Below are 16,966 nucleotides of genomic sequence, written 5' to 3'. Positions count from 1 at the left end.
AGAATCAGGAGAAAACCAGGTGCCTTACCGCAATCAGGGCCGAGTTCCTCTGGTCCGCCGGGGTTGAAGCCGGTGGCTGCTGCTCCCCATCGATCCCACTGCTGCCACCATTATTGCTACTGCTCAGCAGGTGCTGCTGGTGGTGATGGTGATAGTCTGGTGGGGGCGGTGGGGCCGCTGTCGCTGCCGCTTGGGAGGCTGTAGGAGGGGCAGCAGGTGGCGGGGGAGGGGCTGTAGTAGTGGCAGCAGTGGCAGTGGCCTTGGTGTGTTTGCCAGCCTTCCTCGCCCCCTGGCCGTGCTGTACGAGGCTCAGGAGCTGCAAGGTGCTCTCTCTTTCCCGGTCTGAGCTCTCGGCCCTACCCCGTTCGTAGCGTCCTTCACAGCTCAGGTGGTGCTGGCGGCAGACGGCGATCCGTGCCCGAAGGCGCTCCACGATGGCACTGTGCACTCTCGGGGTGACTGAGCCCCCTCCAAGGAGCCCCGCCCCAGGGGCCCCCCCTAACCCTCCTGTGGGGGCCTGCGGGGGCGCTGTGTCCCCCATCTTACTGGACACAATGATTGCTGCCTCTGGGATGGTGAGATGGAAGGAGGCTATGGCTGGTTAGTGCAGGCAAATCTGCTGTTGACAATGTGCGCTCAGTGTTCAGGGCCACATGAATAGAGGTCTTCAGAGGTTGGGGGGAGTAGTGGAGAAGGTATGGGGGAGGGGAGTGAGTAAAAGAGGGTGAGGAGAAAGAAAAGAAACCAATCGCAGAGAGTAAGTTGGAAACAAACCCTAATCAACTTAACTCTAATTGCATTTGACAGCTCTGGAGAAGTTGGACAGAGTTAGTGGGGTTTTTCTCTCCCCACCAAGCTGACAAGAGCCACTAGGTACTTTGTAAACACACGATCTGGGGGTAAGAGCAAGAATTCAGGGATTGTCAAGTGAGAGACAGGAACAGACAGCAAAGGGAATTGTGAGAGGTATTAATACAGAGCTGGACTCCCCCTCACCTAGTTGTTTTGGAAGATTCTTTATGGGGATGTTTCTGCAGAGAAACCCATTTCTGCCATGGTCTCTGTAACCCACGGCCTTTACTTTTCCTCAGGTTAAAAAAAAAAAAAGTGCTGTTTCAGAAGCTTTTTGAAGTCAATGTTCAAAACGTACAAAAATCAAGAGATACTGTCTTCTTTTGGCTTTTAATTTTTTTCCTCCCTTTCCCTTTGCTCCGGTGTTTTCTCCCCTTTGGGGGACTGCAGGATGTGATCCTCTCCCCAAAGAACGGGAGGCAGCTTTTCAATTGTTAATGCCAGTAACTGGACTTTTGGACCATGCTTTTTTCTTCAGCTAATCCAATCACCAGTAAAATCCTCATTCCCTCTAAGGTTTCCCAGCCTTAAATGAAAGCAGTCTGAAGTCACTAGCCACTGAGAGAGATCCTTCAACACATTTTTTTCTTTCCCGCTTACGTTCCTAGTCCTCACCCCCGGCTCGATTCTAATACAGTTATCAAGAGAGACAAACTCCTCCGAGAGTAATTTACAAACGATGGTCAAACTTACAAACTTCCAGCAAATTGCACCGAGTCATGTCCAGCCACTTTTCTGTCCACTTTTGTACATTCCATCCCCGGCCAGTGGATCTGAGGGTCTGGACTCGCAATAAGCAATGTGGTTCTATCTCTTGGATTGCTCCGCTTTAGAGATGGAAAAGAAAGTAGCTGGTCTTTTCCTTTCTCTTTCCCGTCTGTTGTTCGCCGCTTGGGCTGACACTGGCTCCGCTGCCCGGAGTCACGGCGATACACAGGCTTTCATTGTGCTCCAATAGGAGAGGGAGAGAAAGAGAGAGAGTGAGACAGAGGGAGAAAGAGAGAGCCAGCGAACTGCGGGGTGGGGGGCGGGGGGGGCGGAGGGCGGGGGGAGCGCTCGCCCGAGGCTCCCTGGTGGAAGGCGGGTGCCACTGCACAGGCGAGCAAGGCGGCCGGCGCCGGGGAAAGGGGAACGCAGAGGGCCTCCCAGCGGCTGAAGAGGTGAATCCCAAAGCCTGCGCATCTCGGCGGCGGCGCGCGCAGCTCGGCCTCCGCCTCGGCTCCGGGGCGGGGGAGAAGGCTGGGGAAATTCCCCAACCTCTAGTCGACTACTTCACCAGCTCGAAATGTTGAAGAAATTCCCGGCCAGGGGATGTATTTTCCCTTCCAGACCTCCGTTACGCGCCCCCTGAGGATGTCATTTTCATTTTTCAGTATGTTGTCCATGGCACCCCAGAGCACCCTAGCGAGAGCTGGGTGAACACGGAGGAGATGTTCAAGAGTGTCACAGGGAGACGTAGGGTGTGTGCGCGTTGCGGGAGAGGGGAGGAGGGAGAGGAGAAGAAATCACATCATTAGCTCCTAAAGGACAGGAGGGTGTCTATCTACCTGCCCGGCTGCTTTGTACGTCTCTGGATAAGTCAATCTGGGTGATCACAAGCAAATCAGTAAGAATAACTAAAATAGTTTACCATGATGAAATTACCAATACCAGGTTCCAGAAAGGAAAAAAAAATATTGCTTTGAAAAATATTGCTACAAGATTGCCTATGACAAACCTAATGCAAGATCTGGGGTCTCCATAGCTGTCTGATTTACATATACAATGAGGAAAATCATTATGTAGCAGTCGAGTTTCAAGAAGTTTACTAACACAAACCAAATAGATCTCCGACACAGACTGTTGTCCCCTCATCTTCAGATAATCCTACATTTAAGACCGCAAAACGTATATTGGATTCGCTTATTATTATCAATTATGGAGAATAAATTAAGGTGAGCACAAGATTGGTATAGTCAGGTCAGTAAATATTCTGTGTATCCTAACTTAGAAGTCATTTGGATTTGAGGTCTCAAGCAATGGGGCTTTGTTAATTAATTAATTAATTTATTTATTTTATTTATTTATTTTTTTTTTTGCGCTATGTGGGCCTTTCACTGTTGTGGCCTCTCCCGTTGCGGAGCACAGGCTCCGGACCCGCAGGCTCAGTGGCCATGGCTCACGGGCGCAGCTGCTCCGCGGCACGTGGGATCTTCCCGGACCGGGGCACGAACCCGTGTGCCCTGCATTGGCAGGCGGACTACTCAACCACTGCGCCACCAGGGAAGCCCGGGGCTTTGTTAATTTAAACCCACTCTGGCATCTCAGTAACACGGTCCTGCTTCAAACTGAGCTGTGGATAGAAGTGAATGGGTAAGATCAATGCAAACATTTTAAGGCTGGATTTATCTACAATTTAGTTCTCGATAGGCTGGCCTACATTAGTTCATTTTATTTTCCCAAATCCTGGAATGCTAGTTTGGAATTTGGGACAAGTGCATTCTGATGGAATATAACTTTTTTACTTCTCGTTGGAAAATACTTCTGTCTGTCCCTTCCAATTTCCTCACCACTCATGGAGAAAGGCAGAAATATATCTTTGTTAGGTATGCAAATTTGTACACAGAACTCTCTCATGAGGTGTCATTAAAAAGTGAAGGAGTTTTGATCATTTTATATTTGATTTTTAAAAGGTGTATTCATTAGACATTATCTTCTTTCTATTACTATCGGTACTTTATATTCAGCAATCATACTTAATAAAAGAGAAAAAATTCAATATTTAAATTAAAATTTACTGTTCACTCTACAGTCCTGCAGTAACACGGGTTTTGATTAATAACAGAGTTTTTGGTCAAATCCGCTATTCCTAAATGACGTAAACTTTGAATTCTAAGCAAGGACACACCTTAAAAACTTGTCAAACAACAATTTAATACATTTTCATACTGTATTCTAGTGTTGTAGGACACTCCTTTACGTTGTCTTTTGTACAAATTTACCCTTTACAGCCATTTAATTTCAAGCTGACACCATTATCATCCACATCCTCATTTCCATTCACATCAGTTGCTGTTTATTTACAGTCACTGTTTCAGGCACAGTACTTCACTTGTATCTCCTTTAATCCACCAGCTATCCTGAGGGAGAGGTATTATTAACCCCATTTATAAATGAGGAAACTGAGGCTTATTGAAATTAAACTATTTAAGCTAACTAGGAAGTAACACATCAGGACTCAAACTCAAGGCTGATTTCAAATCTATATTCTCTTAACCACTGGACTTGCTGCCTCAGTATCAAGTGTGAAAAGAGTTACAGGGAAACCAGACTATACCCCAAATAGCTCAAGGGCTGCAATTACACCTCAATCAACATGCTGGAGTCTAAGCAAGTCCTATAATACCTCCAAGAAATGAGTAGTGAATAGAACTACTCATCTGAGTCTGAGAGCAGACAAGTGAGAAAATATGGTCAATTACATACAGCTCCCAATAAAATAAACATTTCTTTTTTTCCTTGTCTTTCCCTTTTATGGAACTGTTCCCTCTCTTATATCCCTAAAGCTTCTGTAATAGCTCTATGGATATTTTTTAAAGCATTAGTTCCTTTTTATTTGTCCATCTGTGTTCCTCATCATCTCTACTATCCATAGCTACCTAACACAAAGCATTTAACACTATAGTAATAAATGCCCAGACCTAAAAAGTTCATAGACATGTTAGATTTATAAGTTTACAAACTATTTTTTGTGTTATATAGAATCAATGATATCAATGATGATGATGATGATAAAATAATACGGTATGTCATAATACCTGCAAAAGTTAATTCTAATTTTTCAACATTTCTATTTTCTTCTAGACTACTTGCTTTTGGCCCCGTGATCCATGCTAATTCTCATTTCCTGACAGCCTGTCTCTTTGCCATTCTTTTGGTGTTATCATGTACATAAAAGCCTCTTGTACTCTCCCAACACCTACTGAAGAAGCTTGTTCGGTTGCAGTGACCTTAGACATCAGCAAAACTACCTATTAGCATTTCCTGATCAACAGTCAGAATGCTGTTCTAATAGGAAAAATGCTTCAAGCCAACACGATGCCTGACCTAGGAACTGGGTCAGCTGCCATCATAAGTCCCTAAAATCATTAGTACTTTCATTTTTACAAATTAAATGCATGCTATTTAAAAGAATAGATAAATTAATTTTAAAAACTTTCAGTTGGAACTCTCACTCTTCAGCTGGCTCAAGCTTGTCTATAGTGTCACACACAAGAAGTGATGCTTCCCGGGTCATCAGAGATACTTTAGAGATCATTCCTTTGCTTTTCTTGGACTTCTTTTTTAACAAATCATTCATGATCCTTCACCCTTCCCACTTGACTATCACTTTTCCTCTAAACTCTGCCTTGCATCTTTTTGGACACTCACTTCAACTTTCAACTGTGGCTTCATATAGTTAAGGATTATTTCCATATGACAGAAAAATAAGAATAATAGAGATATGTGACTGAAATTTCTATTTCACACTTTTAAAAAGGTATGCACTCCTCACATGAAACATCAGCATCAGTGTTCTCACAACTTTGTAAGCTCTTTCTCCCTGTTTTGTTTACAGTCATAATAGGGATAATTTTGGAAAATTAATTGCAGAAAATATTAAGTAATCTCTATGTAAGGACTTAATAAAATGCAATTTTTAATGTATGCAGTTTGTAATGAAGTCCATTCCATGAACCACATAACAGATGAAGCTAGGTTCAACCAACACTTGAAGTAAGAAACAAGTATCTAAAATTCCACAGGGGACGCAAGAGGGAGGAGATATGGGGATATATGTATATGTAGAGCTGATTCACTTTGTTATACAACAGAAACTAACACACCATTGTAAAGCAATTATACTCCAATAAAGATGTAAAAAATAAATAAATAAAATTCCACAGGGAACTGGATCCTATGAGAATACCACTTTTAAGAATTAAAGATACAGAATAGACATGGTCCATTTGTTCACTCTGAAACCATTTTACTTTATTATTTACTTTATTATATTTATATTAAGGGAAAATTTAGATGTGCAAAGCAATGCAGATGCCAAAATATGCTTTTAAACTATTTTTGGCTGAATTTGTCTCTCTGAGATCTTCTGATCCTAACATAAATACTTATGTGGGAAAAGTAATGGATAAAAATAAACAAAATACATCTTAAATCATTAACCTGTAGACAAAATTGGATAGGAAAAAGAAAGAACATTATGAAGCATGAAAATACATATCATGAAATTATTCCTGAATGTGAGGGTTGGAAGACTCTGGAGGCCTGAAATCTATTTATAAGGGAAACTCTGGAAGAGGAGAAAAAGCACTCCTCTACTTGAAATGGGTAAATTACAGTCTGATTCCGAGGCAAGGAAACTGAATTGAATGAGACACTGAGGTTTCTTTCATGGCCCACTGATTTAGATAATGATAGTAGTAAAAAATATATTAGTGAAGATCATTTAATACTGCAAAAGGGTAATAAACAGATCTGGGCAGGAATTCAGCAATAAATATGTATAGATGTTAGTCTAAATACATTTTTTGAATACAGTGTTTTTCTATTAAACTGACAGTACATGAACAGCTCATTTACTTGATAGTCGTATGTTATAAAGGCATTGTTATATAACTTTAAAATACACTTAACAATGATTAAGCTTATGTTTTCTATGTACAGTGGATAAAAGTTTTATTAAGACTGTAGAGTGCCATTTCGTGGAAATTAAGATGAACATATGTTTTACACAAGATATTTTGCCATGAACCTATACATAAAATATATAAATGTCACATGATACAGAGAAACAAGACTCATGATCTTCACATTTACAGGAATTTATAAAATCTTCTCTGAAGGAAATGTGTTACAATTCAGTCAAACTTCTCATCTTGAAAGTAATCCGCAAAACTGAGATATTCTTGAAGTTGACCGTATTTCTGTGTATACAATAAAAAAGCTAGTTATTTTACTCAAAGCCGTGAAGATAAACTAGATTGTCTGTGTCAATCTACAGACACAAATAGGAACAAGTTAATCTCGTGGTAATTGTGAACAAAAATCTTTTTATTATGAACAGGGACTCAATTTCAAATAAGCATTTCTAATTCATATAAAGCATTGGAAAGAGATCAAAATGAACATTATTATTAATTTCATAACTTTCTTATAAATGATAAGTTTTCTATTATATTTATAGTAGAAATATAACAACTTTAATAACTTATTCAACAAAAATTTGCTGAACACATAACATGTATCAAATACTCTGCTAATGACTGTTTAGGGATTAAAAAAATTGCTTTCCCTGCCCCTAAGGAGAACAGAGTTCACCAATGACAATAAATAACAAGCGGCATAAAGAAGTATAGACACTGTTATGCAGGTTCAGAAGAGACGTTATGGTTAGCTGAGGTGACCAGGAAAGAGTGGCATTTAAACTGTCCTGGGGAAAAAGATTTGGTAGGCAACGATTTAGTGGAGAGTTTTCTCTAGGAGACAAAAGTCCATACAACAGTGACAAGACAAGAAAGTACGGGATTTGACTACAATCTGAGGTTTTGTAGGGGAATTGAGAGAGATAAGACTGAACCAAAGAGGTAGTATGAAATGCTAGGTTACAGAGTTTAGCAATAATGTGACAGGCTATGGAAAGCTGCCAAAGGTGTTACGGCAGGAAATTGACACTATCTGAGGTGTATTTTTTGGGGAAAGAAAAGGTGAAACATCTAGTCTAGAATGGTTTGGCAACTAGTTACGAGTCTACTGTAATAATTTAGGTAATGAGGGCCTAAATTTGAGTGACAGCAATGAAGGTGGAGAGTAAAGACCAGGGCAGGACAAGAGAAGAGAGGAATTGGGATGATTTGGAGATTTCAAGGTTGACAGAGTTCAGAGTGCTTCCTTCAGCTGAGGAGATGAACTGACCTAATGGTTTCTTAACTCTACTTATGAGCTCTGGTTTTACTCCCAGTAAAGTGAGTGAGGATCCTGATAACTCTGACGCTGGTGGTGATAGGAACTGAAACTTGATACTTCTATGGACATACTTTATTCACTTCCTGGTGTTATGTGTTCACCACCCCATCCCAACAATCCTGTCTTCAACTTCCCTGGAAACCCCATCATCATAGGCACTCTCTTCTTAAAGAAAAAACATTTGTTAGAATTTGCCAGTGCATATGATACTCTGTTCTTCAGCTTTAATTTAGAACGAGACATATATTACTATTATGTTTATTATATATTTTCATTTTATTATAATTTTGTATTATAATTTTCTTATCATTTGTTCTTTTCTTTCACTTGAATTGCTCCTACCCTTTTAATATAATTAGTTAAAAATAGATCTCCTAGTTCAACTGTTAGGAGGAAGAATAAGAAGAATGAAGTTAGTCTAGTTGGCAGGTCTTTGGGAAGAAATGCTGAGATATCCCGAGATAATGGAAGGAAAATGCTCGGAGGAAGAAGAGTCAAGTAAGGAAAAAAGCAAGGTGTGAAACACAAGCTGGGGAAGGAAAGACAGAAACAGATAGTTTGTGTAGGTAAAAGAAGGGGTTCACATAATAATTGAGAGCTAAGAGCAGAAAGAGCCATGGATGTGGCCACTCAAGTATAATAGCACTGAGCCCAGGCATTCGAAAGGGTTAGAATAACTGTGGCCAAGAAGCCATGCATCACAAGAACACATGTAGTGCTAATACTCAAAGACACACACACACACACTGATGGGGAGGCAGAGTGATGCTGAGAAATGTCAGGGTACTTAATAAATCCTGAAATTTAATCACAGCACAAAAAGCTGCATATGGGTTTATACTGGCTAATAAACTTCTTTGGTTTCTAGGAAATCTTTTGAGAAAGTCTACAGACAATTTTTTTTAAGTAGGAAGGATCTCAAAAAGAAAATGAAGTTCTTTGGTATTTTATGTGAAAAAAAATGTGCACATTGTCCTAAACATGCACCATATTGAAATACCTTCAATGCCCAATGCTAAGTGTTATTCTTTAAGCATAATGTGATACTTGGCTTTCTTTTCTTAAGAATATTTTTTTATTCCAGGTCCCTTCTGTTGTCATAGACCTTGTTAAGCTTTCTCTAAGGTATGTGATTTGGAAATGCTTTTACTTTTTTCTGAAAGAAGTTTAATGTTCTTCCCTATATACAAAATTATTATATAATATATGTAATGCACAGTGATTTTGCTACACCTAGTACATAATTTTTTAAAAAAATGCAGTGTTTCCGGGCCTCCCTGGTGGCGCAGTGGTTAAGAGTCCGCCTGCCGATGCAGGGGATACGGGTTCGTGCCCCGGTCTGGGAGGATCCCATATGCCGCGGAGCGGCTGGGCCCGTGAGCCATGGCCGCTGGGCCTGCGCATCCGGAGCCTGTGCTCCGCAACGGGAGAGGCCACAACAGTGAGAGGCCCGCATACCGCAAAAAGAAAAAAAAAAAAAATATGCAGTGTTCCAATAGGTCTTTCAACTCCAGTAGAGGGTTGGCAACACTTAAATGCATCAATAAAAACACTTTAGAATTTAATGTCATTAAGGAAAATGAAGTTGGGACTTACTGGGTAAGTGATGGCTCTTCCCCAAGGCAAAATGAAAAAGCACAGAGAAGGATAAGGAGGAAAGAATTGGGAGTAAGAGAAGTGGAAGCAAAGTAAAAGATAAAAAGCTGAAGAGAGAAAAATGAGAGCAAGACGACTTAAGGGTCAAGATGTGGGGGGCAGGCAAGGAGATCACTGGGTGGTGGTTTGTGGTGGGCGGATAATTGTCAAAAGGGAAACCAATCTTGATGTCATTCACCAGCCCAGGAGACCTCTGTGGAACTTGTAATGTCCTAAGAAGTTCCTGTTTTGTTGTTCTCATTTTCTTTCCCTTTGTTTGTAAGTTTATTCTCTAAGCTCTCTTTTTATTTTTTTCTTTTACAAATTTCTCTATGATACAAATAATGCAGGCAATGGATCTCAAGTCAGCCTTTTTTTTTAAAGATTAAATATACTGTTGATCTGAGTTGCCTGAAAATCTCTTATCTGTTCTCTCTTATACAGTCATGTAACTAGACTTGTTTTAGAAGATTGCAATCATTTTAGCATTCTTTCCATGCACCATAACAATTCTAAAAGCTCTGTGAGCAGACCAGAGCTTATGAGCTGCCAGCAGATCTTCGGGAATCCAGTGCACTCTTCAAAACCCCCACTTTATCCCTGATATCAAATTTAGTGATCAACAGGATATGGGGGAATCAAAATCAGTGCCGTGGCCTGAAACCTCTGCATTCCCCTTGATCTTCAGTTACACTGCTCACTGCTCAGTCCCATGTCCTCAAGAAGAGGATGTGGGTGGTATTAGAACTGGCAGCCGAGATCCTTTCCTCAGATTGGCACCAGGTGCTTCTTCTCTCTCAGGTCACAAGAACTGTTCTAAAGATAGGAAGCAGACAAGCAGAAGTGAGTCCTATACTTTGTCAAAGAAAATAAGGGGACTTAGTATATATGTAAGGAAAACCACATACATAAAACTGAAAGGACAGAGGTCCTTCATTAAAGGACAGTATAATTGCTGATTTAAATTTATCTGATGAGTTGAGTGAATGCTTAGAACATCAGGGCACCTATTCAGGGTAGGACAATGATAAGCATGAGAGGAATGGGTGGAAGAAGAGAAAATACAAAGACAGGGAGAGAAAGAGAGGTTCTCTTTTAAATTTTACTGTCTTCTCTTCTCATAATTTGTATCCTTTTGCTGATCAAAATTAGGCTCCAGAACCTACTGAATGAAATGATTCTTCTATATTCACCTTACCTCCTTAATCCAGCCACTTTCTTTTGATTGATTGAAAATTCTCTCCACTGTTTCTTTAACCTGTTCATCTTCAACCTCTTCTGTCTTTGCAATGGAGCAACATTCCTGGTACAGCGTGAATTTAAAATGTTTCAGTTTATGGTAAATTCTGGTACGATTAGCACAAATTCTGCCAACAGTTAACACCTAAAGGAAGAAATAAACATCATCTGCTATATGAAGTGAAGATATAGTAATGAATGTACAGACTTTCTGGTTTTCAGATTTTCTTTAAAAGTAGAATCCAATAAATGCTTAATTTTTTTAAATTTATACAATGATTTCTTTACCTTCTTTTATTTAAATAACCCAGTTAATAAAAACTGAGCAACTGCTATGTTTCAAGTATTGAGTTAAGCACTGGAGATGCAGAAATGAAATATGTACCACCTGTATCAGGGGAATTTACAGCCCTGGGAGAAAAATAAATGATTACAAAACAATGTGCCAAATGCTATGCCCGGGATGCAATCAAGGTACAGAGAAGGGACAATTAACCCAATCCAGAAAGGAGAAGAATCCTCAACTAGGTGATGTGTGAACTAAGTCTTTAAAACACAGAGTCAGCCAAGTTTGGGAAGGAGGAGAAAAATGGCTTATAAGGAAAAGGACAGCCACATCCCAAAACAAGAAAAGCATGCAAGCTATTGTATATACAGTTACTGAGGTAAAAATGCCTGGATTATGATAATTTTCTAGCTTATAAACAACATGTAAACTGAAACAAACTCTCATACCAATATTAAAAATTGGTAGTTTTTAACTAAATACTTTTTTTCTAAAATATTCTGCGAAGTAAAAAATAACTTTGTGTCTATCCTATTTGTTTCCTGAATTAGTGAGTCTGATATAATTATAACACAGTATTTTATTGTTAGAAAACTAAAAAAAATTTTGATTTCTATGTTTATATGGACTTCTGGGATTCTATGATTAAGAATACTATTCTTGTGAAGTCAACCACCCATTCTCTTTCAGAATGTTTTGAATGTATACTTTGTTATACACACCTATAGCTAAAATAGGAAAACAGTATCCCTGCACTGACCAAGTTAAATATAATCGTATCTACATTATTTCACTCATTGTAGAAAATGCATCAGAAAGGGCTCCAAACTTTATAACATGACCAATCTTATTCTCATGGAGTAACCTGAGGAAACAGACAAACTTCTTCCTAAATTATGTATTTGTCTCTGTGTCTACATGCATAATAGGTTATGCTTTCATGAATTCAGTACAAATGATATAGTTACAATATTGATCTACGTAACTTGTCTTCTTTCTGGCAAATAATAACTGTACCATTTTTCTGAAGTCACACTGTAGGTATCACGCAGGTGATGAGTTCAATACACAATACAAGAGTATACTGATAAAGATGAATGAAAGTCAAATATGATGATCAGCAAGAGTCAGGTTTGATGCATCATCTTGTAAAGACGGTATCTGGGATACCTTACAACCTTTCTTAAAATCCCCAAAAGTTGAAGAAAATCATGTTCAGATTTCTGTTCATGTTCTGGGAAAATCTGTTTTTCAGATCATCAGACACAATCAGGTATTATTGTTCATTGCTTGCTCACTCTAAGTATCATTCCTATTGCAACATTATCATCAAACTAGTCGTATAAATTACAGTTCACTTGCCAGTACCTCCCACTTTGAGTAAAAAGATACCACGACAGTTGCAGTGGACACTAGGGCTAGTCTCTCCATTTCTGCCATTAGAACAGATTATGTGGGAGAAGTCTCCTATGGTTGTTCTGGAAGAATAATGTGATTTTTTTACTTCTATTGCATTGTATTCTATATTTCCACAAAACAAGAGGAATTTATCTATATAGAATTTTTAAGTTGGGATAAAAGGGAAGGAGAGGTGTTTAAAAATCTCTAATTTTTTTCTGTATGAAATAAAAATATCCACTGAAAATATTAAACATTATAATTTACTCCTTTCCATTTCTAATTCCTACCCTCTTGGTGTCTACCTTACACGTATGGAGGTCAATAAACCCCAAATTACCTTTAGAATATTCTCACACTATTTTTTTCCCAAATGTGATCACATTTTATATGGAAGAGCCTAAACCATTGTTAGCAAGGCTTCATAGAAAACAGTAAATATAAACAGTAAATGTATGTAGTAGTTGCATACACTGCAAGCGGACCTCTCCTTTCACCTCACCCATTTTAGTGAATTGTTATAGCCCACTATACCTTATGAATTAATGTATACAGTACAACACAGCTTACATTGTAGCATGCTATTTATATGAAGTACTAAAAACAAGTAAAATGAATCTATGCTGTTAGAAGTGTCCTTAAATGTCCAGAAATGTATTTAGAGAGTACTTTTTATTAACTAATTGCATTTCTAAACATTAAGGACACTATTCTAGGGAATTCCCTGGTGGTCCAGTGGTTAGGACTTGGCACTTTCACTGCCGAGGGCCCAAGTTCAATCCCTGGTCAGGGAACTAAGATCCCACAAGCCACACGGCACAGCCAAAAGAAAAAAGAAAAAAAGAAGGACGTTAGTCTAACGAGATAGACAGTATTAAAAAACTTGCCAGAGAGAGAGAGAAATGATAAGTTCTGTGATGATTATCTTAAAGCAGATAAGCAAAGTGACATATAAATGATTACTAATCCACTGTGCAGGGTTAGCATAGTTCTATGAACTGATAAATCTGAAGATAACTATCTCAGTTACTAGTGTGAACTACGGTACCCTACATATCCAAAGATATAACTGGAAACAAAGGTAAAAACTGTCAGCAAATTTTCCTAAAGCAGAAGATGGTGATTGCAAGGCAATAGAAATAATCTGATTTGTAATTTATTAGATACAGCATGTAAAATTAACACTGTTTAACAAATTAAAGCAAGGAAATATAATGAAACATGCATTATGCACATCTATAATATCCAGCTCACTGTAGGTAGCTTTTTGAGGTATTTCTCTAGGCCCTCAAATACAGAGGAGCAGCCAGCTTCTTAAGGAAATTAAAGTATGGAGAAGAAAGAAAAAAGATCCTCAAGGAAAGAGGAAGGATGGGAAGAAGTTTGGTTTTTGTTCCTAGGTCTCTAGGAACATTTAGTGCAATAGACTGAGTCAAGGGATTCTCTTTCCTCTTGGTCTGTTCTTTGCGTGGACGCATTACACCTTGCCACTTGCCTCAAAATTACTGCCTCTTCCCACTGGTTCTTAAGCATCCTGAGGAGTCTGGACAGACTCTGGGCAAAACTGAAAACCTGACTGTTTTCAGTCCTCCTAACTGCCTTTCAGATTTCACATCTTTTTCCTCTAGGCGATTTCCTTCTCATCCATGCTCTCAGACTACCATAACCTGGTGGTCCAACACCTCTCATCTCAGTACCCTAACCAAGACTGCTGTAACTAAAACTACAGTCACTCCTCAGTAGCCGCCCTCCCTGATACCAAAATCTGCAGATGCTCAAGTCCCACAGTCGGGCCTCCGTATCTGCGGAATCCTCTCTGCAGATTTAACCAACCGCAGATATAAACATAGTACAGTTAACCCCTGAACAACTAGGGTTTTAACTGCACAGGTCCACATAGACAGGGATTTTTTTCAATAAATACACAGTCAGTCCTCTGTATCAGTGGATGCAGAATCCATGGAGGGAAGTCCAGAGGAAGATCTCAATATTAATATGTTTGCATTTATAAATGCAGCAGTTTTACAAAGATTTAAAAATAGAAGTAGTAAGCATTTGCACTTTGTCTTTCTTCACATTACATTGCTCTGCTCTTTGTTTATCAAATACATTTCTTCAAATATTTCAAACATTTTCTTCTGTTTTGTCTATTCATTCAAAATTAACAGCACCTTAAATATATGATGATTGCTCTAGGCTCTGAAACACTTCTGATGTAGTCTAGGCTGAAGCACAATTTTCCTTCAAATCTCATATTGAGGTGAATAGGCCTCTCTGGCTGTGGATTGTCACTTTGGTAGATTATCTGCCCTAAAATTTCCATTGGGGTCAAATTCTCCTTTGGACTCCAAAAGGACTTCTGCTTCCCCTGCCCCAGTTACCTCCCTTTTCATCCTCCTCCTATACCCTCTCCCCTCTCCCCCACAGTTTGGGTGATATATACTTAGACAGTATGCACTGATTTCAGTATCTGACTAAATTTGGAGTGAATCTGCTGTATAACACATATTTTTCACATTCAAAAATTGCACACTCTTTCCTTGTATTCTTTTCCCTTCTCCTGGTGCTTTCTCCATTTGTGAAAATAACTTAGGGTTACTTGTGCAGGCTTATTTAGTGAAAATTTCTAAATGTTGAGAACTAAAATGAAGGTAAAAAATACCTGTTTATCATGTGACATGAAATCATCTATTTCCATAGTCCTGGTGTTATATAACTTTCCTGATAAATGCACCGAATATCTACAGTGGCGATGCAATCCACAAGCCTGGCAGGAACAGTCCTCAGGATTCTTCAAATGGATACTTACATTAGAATAATTTTCTACTCGCTCCTGAAAATAATTTCAAAATGCAATGAAGGTTTAAAGGATAAGAAAAACAACAATAAAATAAAACATAAAAAGAGCCCAACCAAATTAAAATCAAGGTTAGAAATCACAATGATAGGGTAAGATGTAAGAGCAAAACACACTGGTATTTCTTACTTTAGTACTGAGCACAAGATATATTTAAATTTTAAAAGTGAATTTATAATTTAGGCTAGTAAATGAAAAGAAACCAGATTAGGAAAAAAATTAGTTTCATATCACTCAAACTTCTGTTACTATTAAGCAGTGCTTTTCACAGGTTTTAATTTACTTCTTTTCCCTCTTCTCATCGCCAGATGTAATAATTAGTTAAAATAGGAAAGAATGAGCAGAAAAAATTCAGAATAATATAATAAAATGATTAAATTCATTTAGGTTAGTAAAAAATTAAGAAAAAACAAGATCACATTCAGTCTCCATTGTATGAATTATATTTTCCACAAAATATCCCAGAAATAATTTAATTCTCCTATGGTTTCTTACTAAAGTACTAGGAAAATAAACAAGTTTGAACTAGGATTTCTAGGTCGCCATTATTGCTATGGCCAGTCTAATAGGTGAATTAGCAATGAGTAAACAAACTGAGAAAATATTTGGTATTCATAAATAAGCTTTATTAAGCTGTGAGTGCTTGAGTAGTTTTGCTTATTCTCTAGGACTGTGCTAGATAATACTGTTCTAATTAGTAGTGTGGATCAGTTTACCACAATATTTGAACTGCACACAATAAGCATATTAGCAGGGTCACTAAACTGCATTCTCTATCAGCCTGACAGTAATTAAGTACCCAATATAGTTTCCTTTTTACATTGTATGATTCACAAAGACATTGTCTTTTGTCTACTTTTTACTGTTTCTCATATTTCATGGTACTTCATGACACATGTCACTTACAGGCTGACATTCAGAGTGAATAGATGACTAACCATCTTCCCTTCCTGCTTCTCTGGTATTCACAGAAGCACATGCTCAAATGAAAGGTCTATCAGCTTGGTTCTCTGAGTGACTACAATAAACAGCACCCTTATTGACTCACACTGGACATATAAGTGAAAAATAAACTTTGTTAGGTTAAGCTATTGTGATTTTTGTTGTTGGTTTACTTTGTTTGTCACATTATTTATTTTTTGCAGCATAACCTAGCTTATACTGACCAAGATTGTATTGAATCATCTCTGTCTCTAAATTTTTAAGCTAATATTTTCTTGTATATTACAGTTATTATTTCAACATTGGGTTATCCAAATTCAACATAACCTACCATAGTATGGTAAAGCATGATATAACAGAATGGATGGGCTTTGAAGTCTGAAAAACCCTACACCTAAGGTTTCTAGGTTCAAATATTGGCCTGGCTAATTACTAGCTGTGTAACCTTATGTTACTCAATTTTTCTGAGTCACAATTTTCTCATCTCTAAAATGGAGGAAATAATAGTACATTCCTCGAGGGGTTACTCTAAAGATCAAATAAGATACCTTACTTTGCATATCAGTTACTTGGCAAAATTAAATGATCAATATGCTATCGTTCTATTAAAGACAAAAATATATATACCACATACTAAGAGCTATGCTATGTGCTTTACCTTAAAAGTAAGTAAATATTTTCTCTATCTGAGGAAGAAACTGGAATTCACAAAAGTTAAAAAAATCACCCAAAGTCAAAAAGATATATATGGTGGC

General features: G+C 38.3%; 2 protein-coding genes and 1 non-coding gene across 7 annotated transcripts in view; 1 reads left to right on the top strand and 2 right to left on the bottom strand.

The window, feature by feature from the left end:
• MAML2 (mastermind like transcriptional coactivator 2) overlaps positions 1-2,276 on the bottom strand; it is a 372,894-nt gene extending 370,618 nt beyond the window's left edge. Inside the window, exon 1 of the mRNA XM_060104458.1 lies at positions 29-2,276. Within this exon, the coding sequence (XP_059960441.1) occupies positions 29-541 (513 nt within the window). The 5' untranslated portion in view covers positions 542-2,276. The remainder of the gene's footprint in view (positions 1-28) is intronic.
• A 3,325-nt stretch (positions 2,277-5,601) lies between these two features.
• CCDC82 (coiled-coil domain containing 82) overlaps positions 5,602-16,966 on the bottom strand; it is a 30,058-nt gene continuing 18,693 nt past the window's right edge. For 2 of the 5 annotated variants that reach the window (XM_060104182.1, XM_060104183.1), the window contains 3 exons: positions 15,075-15,245; positions 10,688-10,873; positions 5,603-6,815 (listed from right to left, as the gene is read on the bottom strand). In XM_060104182.1, coding sequence (XP_059960165.1) covers positions 6,750-6,815; positions 10,688-10,873; positions 15,075-15,245 — 423 coding nt within the window. In that variant the 3' untranslated portion in view covers positions 5,603-6,749. Of the gene's footprint in view, positions 6,816-8,165; positions 10,306-10,687; positions 10,874-15,074; positions 15,246-16,966 lie in introns of those variants that run through there. The other 3 variants (XM_060104184.1, XM_060104181.1, XM_060104185.1) reach the window with 3 other exon arrangements.
• On the top strand, positions 13,134-13,206 carry TRNAE-UUC (transfer RNA glutamic acid (anticodon UUC)). Its single transcript has one exon. It is a non-coding gene; the product is annotated as a tRNA-Glu (tRNA).

This window comes from Mesoplodon densirostris, chromosome 7, assembly GCF_025265405.1.
Source record: "Mesoplodon densirostris isolate mMesDen1 chromosome 7, mMesDen1 primary haplotype, whole genome shotgun sequence".
NCBI lineage: Eukaryota > Metazoa > Chordata > Mammalia > Artiodactyla > Ziphiidae > Mesoplodon > Mesoplodon densirostris.
Note: the sequence above shows the minus strand (reverse complement) of the source record. Positions and strands in the feature narration are given on the sequence as shown.